The sequence below is a fragment of the Atta colombica genome, unplaced genomic scaffold (genome assembly GCF_001594045.1).
Source record: "Atta colombica isolate Treedump-2 unplaced genomic scaffold, Acol1.0 scaffold207, whole genome shotgun sequence".
NCBI classification, from domain to species: Eukaryota; Metazoa; Arthropoda; class Insecta; order Hymenoptera; family Formicidae; genus Atta; species Atta colombica.
The window spans coordinates 2,534,363-2,542,256 of record NW_017259302.1 but is presented as its reverse complement, the minus strand read 5'-3'; the positions used below and the strand labels follow the sequence as shown (position 1 = coordinate 2,542,256).

The following is a 7,894-nucleotide window of genomic DNA, read 5'->3' as shown; positions in this document are numbered from 1 at the left end:
TTATATTATAATTATGTATATTTATATATAAAACATTTTTCCCGGAAAAACGATATTTCTTTTTAATGTATATATTCTATCTGTTCATTCTTTGCAATGTTCTCGCAACGTTTACTATATTTTTCTAGATTTTTATTTAGATATATATTTTTATTAAATCAATGAAGATTTATATAAATCAAGTATCATTCAAGTTCGTGTGCAAGTGAACTAGATAAATTAGATTAAAAACTGATATGATTAAAAACTAATATTAAAAACTAATATTTTTATATGCGGTTCTGATTCGTTCTTTCATATCTTCCGGTATCGTTGAAATGTCATTGTAAACTTGTCATTGTAAACTATGTATTTTTTTTACAATTAAAATTTAAATTATCTAAAAATATCTCGTAAACTATTAGTGTTTTGATATTTCTAATACTTAAATTTCCTTAATACTTTTTAATGTAGAATAATTAGAGGAATCATATTGTGTAAAAAAATTATACAATTATATTAAAAAAATGGAGATAATCTTCATAGCTTTTTCACGCCTCCACCTAGAAGAAAGATCACATGACCAAAATATGTTCCTCTTGAAACCGTTCCAATCTTTCATTTAAAACATTTTTTCATTCGAAAACCAAGGGAGATATTTCAGATGCTCAAGTTAGGTGGAGTATTTCGTATAGATGAATAATATTCCTAGACAAATAATAAATAATAAAAATTCATTTATTTAAAAAAATTGTTACTTACAAGGTAAAGAAACAAGTTGTAATTAAAAATTCTTAATTATGAACAAGAATTATTTTTACTGCAATCAAGAAATCAGTAATGAAATCTAAGAAGTATAGTGGATAACGTTCTATCTGATAATGTTCTAAAAAAGTTTTTAGACTTTTGGTGATTAATTTCTGTTTGTCAACTTCGAATTGATCCTCCTTAAGAATCAATATTATTATTCCATGCGATTGCACATTTCTTTCACTCATATTTTCCATTCTGACACTACCAATATATTCGCTGAAATAAATATTATGGAAACAATCGACACTACTTACTTTCATTCGTATATGTTTCACTCAACACATGGAATCGCTAGTGATCTTCTGCTGTCATAGAATGTTGCTTAATATGATTGATTCTTGATCTTATTCTTCACTGGACTAAATGTAGAAACCATATTCATAATAAAGAACCATTATTCATTGAGCTATTTTTTTTGGGAGCTTTTCAGCAAGAGACACAAATTGACACAAGAATCATTCTGTCCTTGTTCGATAATCAATAAGAAACAAAATGGCTTTTGTGTCGATTTGTGCCTCTGCTGAAAAGCTTTCTTTGAACACAGCTTATGATATGTGCTAACTGAGAGTCACTAAAGTTCCTTATTGACAATACATCTCATTGGTTAATGGATTTAATTCCTGGATTCAGTTAACATTCAATCAAATAACATGCATATAACGAGAACTCATTTCTAACTAATCAAAAATCTATGTTGATGCAATTATTTTTATTTATTAACAATACATTTATTAACAATAATTAATGATAATTATGTGCTATAAATTACCAAGCTTGGTCAATAAAAAGTCTATAGTCAAAAATTGATAAGAAAATACATTGTAGGGTAAATGTCCCAATTACTGTGCCTGTCCCTATTAGTGTACTTTTGTATATTGATAAGTCATATATATCATAAAGAAAACTAGTACGAATAAATAAGAAAAAATATTTTTTCTTGTTAAGTTATTAATGCATACGATACCGAAGATAATATTTTATTTTTTGAATATTAAAGTATTTTAAATATTTTTCAAAAGATATGAAAAATTTATGTGAATCCAGTAACCGCAAGATTTTAAGCTTATCCCTATTAATGTGCCCTGTATTGAAGCTGAGAACATTCTGTTATGAGTGTACATTGAAATAAATATAATTGAAATAATGATTTATGTAATATTAACTTAAATAATTAGCTTAAATTTATTACCTGTTTTAGTAACTATATATTAAAATGAGTCAAATATGGATAGATACAAATTGGGAGCACATTAATAAGAGCATCGCCCTTATCGCTTGGAAAATTCACTAGTAGAGACAAAAACGTATGTTTTTTATTTTTGTCAAAAACATTATAAAGTATTAACATTTTTAGATTAAAGAAATTATATTATAGAAAAAGAAATAGTTGAAAGCCCGATATTGATTGCAAGCAGATAAAATTAAAGTTACAGTATTTAATAATTAATTCAGTAATAAGCAAGTTGGCTAAAAGACATTAATAGGAACAGTTATCCTAGTTATGGATATTATCGATCGACATCGATTTGTCTCGGTAAAACGCATATTCCCTTTGATTTTTGTCAATCTTTGGTTGGCAGCAGTCATAAAAATATTAATAAATATTAGATATTAAATAATAGATAAGAAAATTTAATTGCCCAGTATTAAAAAATGGCTAAAATTCTTTAAAAAATACATTTCAAAAAGAAAGATGAGAGTTGGAATATGCGTCTAAAAAAATCTTCAGAATTATCAGAAAAACATATTGGATGAGAGGAAAGTAAGGAACTGGGTATAATAACAAAAATAAGGAATAATAAGGAATAATAAAATTTCAATCTATCAGAAATCGTGTATTCTAATGTATCCAATTTCTGATAGGTTAATTCATTCTTTCATTTATTCTTTATTCTTAATTCCTTATTCCTTCTATTATGCAAGGTTTTAATGGCAAAGATCGTCCTTGTTACAGGAAATTACGTATAGCCAAGAGATTGCAGATAGGTACAGAAGGCAAGTATAATTGAGTATTTTAAAATCAAATGTATATTTTTTGGTCATCGTGAAAAGCGAATTTAGTGCATATCAAACGGAGTAATAATTCTTATTTTTAGAATATTTCCAACAACCTCCAGCTAAATATGCAATCCGAATAACTTTGGCGATTTTTCGGTACGTCAAGAAACGGAAAATCCATTTTTTAATCATGTAATATGTCTTTATAATCTTTTGAGTATATCTATCATTATAAAATTCTTATTATTTAATTATAATCTAATATAAAAATATTATTAATTCAATTATAATTATTATGTTATTAATTATATTTGTGTAAGCGAGATATAAGCACGCAGTCCGTGCATTTTGCGAAAAAGTAAAATAATAGTAAATTAAAATTACCTGTATAGAAAATTTGTTCTTTCCAAAATATAAATATAACTTAATATTTTTTTTGTTAAATAAATTGATAAATATAGATATTATTGCAAGTATTGTTTTACAAAATAAATTTCTACAGCATTTATAATTATTTTTTATATGTACTATGACTAATAGTCAATCGATTTGTTATAAAATTCTTTAAGTCTTAGTTCTTCTCATATTCCTTCCGCAATTTATTTCTCACGTTAAGATTGTAAGTGAATTTTGTAATGGATTCATTATTCTTAGAGTTTGGAGTTTTAAATGAATAATACACTTTCTCGATTAGCAAGACAAATAATGAAAGGACTGTACTGCCTACTACAATTGTTAAAATCGGTGTTACATCGGTTATATCGACCGTAAAATTACCAATACTACCCTTTATTGGAATTTTTGAGGGATTCTTATTTTGTAACTTATTTATAACGCCATTAAGTTGAAATCGCCTCAAGCTGAAAATTAAAAAAATATTTAAAATATTTATTTTTTAAAAGATAAAGCTATAAATAAATATGTATACTTAAGACTTACTGGTAATTTATAAAGCCAGTGTAAGGACTTCCTTTCTTTAAAGTTATCGCATTATTATCGATTCGTCCGGTATTAATATATACCAGCTCACATTGTATATAAATGCTCATATAGTTTTTGAATACTTCCGTCGTATAAAACGCCAAGTCCATCCGCTCGCAAATCTATGTTAAAATTTGGCATGAATCAACTTAAAAATTTAACACTGTTAATGTCATTAATGAAGTACATTGCTAACTTTCTTGAATCCTTCAATCAAATTAAATGGTAAATATTCCTTATCTTCCCGCGATTCGTACATTTTTAATAATAAGGGATCCTTGGTATACTGCAAAATTTAAAAAATTATAATTTGAATAAAAATATATTGCGTTTTTCTTTCATTTATAATACTTAATTAGAATGCCTTTTATAACTTTTGTCCGTAATCCATTATGAGGACATAAAAAAATTAAGAATAATATATTCTCTAATATATTAAGAAATAAAATTAAGAGGGTATCCTACTATAACAGATGTTATTTTTACATTTTTCTTTTTTTTAATCTTTTATGAAGATTAAATATCTGGTTCGTTCTATACATTTATTAACATTTAAACAATATGTAGGAAAAAAGATAACATCATTTGTGTAATAAACAAAATGAAAATTATCATCAGTGAAATAATCGATGAAAAAATCGATCGCTTTGAAATAATCGATGAAAAAAAATCTTTACGCTTGGCTTCCATTAGGCCGATTATGCTCGATCGAAATAAAAAATTGGAAAAGATTCTTAATTAATATGCTTTTAACTGTAGATCAGAATGAAAGAAAAATATTGAAAATTTTAAAAAATGTCATTTTGAAAATTAAATTTCGCAAACTTTTTGCATCTTTAAATTATTGTCAAAAAAAAACAATATTTTAACGTAATTGTGATTAGAGACGCATATGCTGAAGATGTATACACGAGTTGAGCTCACTTGATCAAGTCGATCTTGAGATATCATGGAAATTTAAAAAATATAATTTCGAGAAAAACACTTTTAAAGTTTTTACAAGCAGTTTACACAGGGAAAATGTTAATTATTATTAATCAGCATACAGGAGGAGACCATAGAGGGGACTCTCCTCTTACTCGAACATAGCTTGCTAAACAGTTATTTCCTCTCGGCAATCGGATTTTTGCTTGTTTAGCGAACTCATTCGAGCTCTGAACGACTGATACAAATAATGTTTCGCAAGGACGTATATTTCATACATTTTCAATATTAAGGGGTCCTTGATATATTGCAAAATTTAAAAAATTGTAATTTGAATAAAAATATATAGCATTTTTCCACTTTCTGATCAATACTTGCTCTCATAACACTCATTATTTTTAAGAATAGCAAAAAGTCTTCATTAAATATTATTATTGCCAAGAAAGCGATTTCTATAATTTTTGATCTTGAATGAATGTGTTTTGGAGCAAAAGTCCAAATTAATAATAAAATTATAAATTATAAATTTATTATTTTGCGTTTTTGTAAACATCTTTCTACTAAAGAATCTGATAAATCCTCATAAACAAGTTTTAATATCTTTAGCACTTTACTATTAAGAGATAATTAGTCATGAGTAAAACTTTTAAATGACTTCGGCTTTACTTGCATCAATTGTTTTCACTTGAATACTATTCATACAATATTCGTGCGGCTTTACGGCTTATTATTCGTATAATTTTTGTGGTATTTCTTCTCTCATTTCTTTAATGGGTGATCTACAATGAGCAGTCGGAGTAGTGAAATAGGCGTAGAAATCGATCAATTATAGTTGATTATCCTTCTCATATTCCATTGATGAATTATGATTAGTTAAGCTATAATTAATTGATTTCTACACCTACTCCTTAACTGCTCCTGCCCATTGTAGATCATGCATAAGAGAGTCAGAATGTCTTTGAATAGCTGAATCACAATATTTTGTGAATTCACCAATAGACGGCATCTTTGCCATCAATATCTTTAGCCGTGTTCCGATAGATACTGAAAATCAGTACTGAAAATCTACTAGTATATGTAATGTAAACTATAGATTTTTATTTTAGATATTTTAGATATTTATAGATATTTATTTGGCAATGCATATCAGAATATGGCCTTTGTTGTTCTTTTTCGCATTTCGAAGTCTTGTACTCATTCTTCTTTTTCCGACATAATCGATGCATTCTTTTTATTCATAGTAACTTCTTTATTCATATAGATTAATATCTAAAATATCCTTAAAGGTTTTATTATACCCTTTATCTCCAATATACGTGATATATATCGAACGAATTCTATATTTTTCCTCAGATCTTAAAAACATCTCTGATAATCAACCTTCATTTCACTCGCACTGCCGTTTATAGAGCAGTTTTCTTTTCGTGAATTTCATATCAATTAATGTTCTCGTTCTTCTTATTCCATCAATTATATGCTCGACAAAAGCTACTTTTTACAATATCGACTTTCTTCGAATATTTTTCTATAAGAGTAGAGACACCAAATAAAAAAAAAATTATCTTTTTTCTATGTTCCGTCACCCGGAGTCAAGCTGATTGCAATATTTCCGGCTTCTTCATTCATTTGCTTTTCTTCTGCTTTTTTAAAAATACAATTGTAAACTTCACATATATATTTTCAAGGCAGTCATAATACATTTTATAAGCTATTTTTTAACCAATATCCATTAAACTGCAAAATAAATTCAAACTTTCTCTGTCAACATTCAAAAGCCACATAACGAATACAATTCGACGTAATTTACGTTAATTTCGTATACACTTTTAATATAAGAAAATGAAGGGGGGATTAACATTTCATTGCAATATTGCATTGCATGGAAATTTTAAAACCCAAACCATGATTAGTGGTTTAAGAAAACTTTATATTACTTTTGCAATTTTTACAAATAATATGCGATAAAATTGTCAAAAAAACGGTGAAAAAATTTTCAATGCAATAGCCGAATTCTTTTAAAACAGTAGTAAAAGTCGATGTCTTTGAAATTTTTTGCCGACAAATTCCGTGCTCATTTCAACGATGTTGTTATCTCGAAATTTTCGTTTCTTCTGATGATCCGTATGAACAAGCATTGTTTTTGTCCCTTTTTTACTCATTTTAGCAAGTAAATTATTTTACATAATTGAAAATAAGTGAGTCAATTGCGTGTTAACGTTCGCCTTACTTAATGTTCGAAGCCATTATTAAACTAAAATTGAAATCACATGATGCTCGATTTCTTGAATGATAAGTATGTATACAACAACGCATGTATATGTATATAACATGCATGCTGCTATGCTTGTTTGATGCATATAGTCTGACGTTTGATAAATAACTGTGAAATTAGCAATTATTTCTTTTGATTTGCTTTTCTTCTGCTTTTTTAAAAATACAATTGTAAACTTCACATATATTTTCAAGGCAGTCATAATACATTTTATAAGTTATTTTTTAATCAATATCCATTAAACTGCAAAATAAATTCAGACTTTCTCTGTCAACATTCAAAAGCCACATAACGAATACAATTCGATGTAATTTACGTTAATTTCGTATACACTTTTAATGGTGCATGCAAATAAGCTATGAAGTAATCCATAATAAATATAAAAATTATATATATGCAGCGCTCAATGTATGAACGAATTCTAGCATACATTAGAGCAGGCATGGTTGTATGCATGCTATCATTCAAGAAATCGAGCATCGTGTGATTTCATGTTAAAAATCGAGAAAGCAGATGTTTTTTCTCAAGATTATGATCGATTCTTTATATTTTTTTAAAGAACCCCCTTAAGCTCTTTAATATGTAAAATTATCAAATTTTCAAAAAATTAATGAATTATTAGACTCATTTATGTTGTGTTTAAAATTTTTTTTGCTACAATCGCGAAATTGTTTTTATTCGCGAGCGCTTTAACAAAAAATTATAATTAGGTAATATATTATTATTAAGCAAAGTAATTTTTAAGCTGTAAGTAAGAATGGACTTACACGAGGAATGTCATATTCAGCGCTGTTTTGTAGAACAAGTAATTTGTAAGTGCCGTCCTCAATGTATCCCTCCAAAGTTGAAAAAGGCAGTGTAGCCGTATTGAGTGCCAAATAACTGATCAATGAGGCGAAATAGATGGATAGAATTATTACCGACGAG

The 7,894-nt window shown here is 27.2% G+C and overlaps 1 protein-coding gene across 1 annotated transcript in view; it reads right to left on the bottom strand.

Moving 5' to 3' along the window:
- Positions 1 to 3,361: 3,361 nt before the first annotated feature.
- The window catches only part of LOC108687427, a 14,463-nt gene continuing 9,930 nt past the window's right edge, over positions 3,362 to 7,894 (bottom strand). Inside the window, exons 9-12 of the mRNA XM_018193179.1 lie at positions 7,735 to 7,889; positions 3,968 to 4,057; positions 3,730 to 3,893; positions 3,362 to 3,650 (exon numbers count right to left, since the gene is read on the bottom strand). Coding sequence (XP_018048668.1) covers positions 3,362 to 3,650; positions 3,730 to 3,893; positions 3,968 to 4,057; positions 7,735 to 7,889 — 698 coding nt within the window. The remainder of the gene's footprint in view (positions 3,651 to 3,729; positions 3,894 to 3,967; positions 4,058 to 7,734; positions 7,890 to 7,894) is intronic.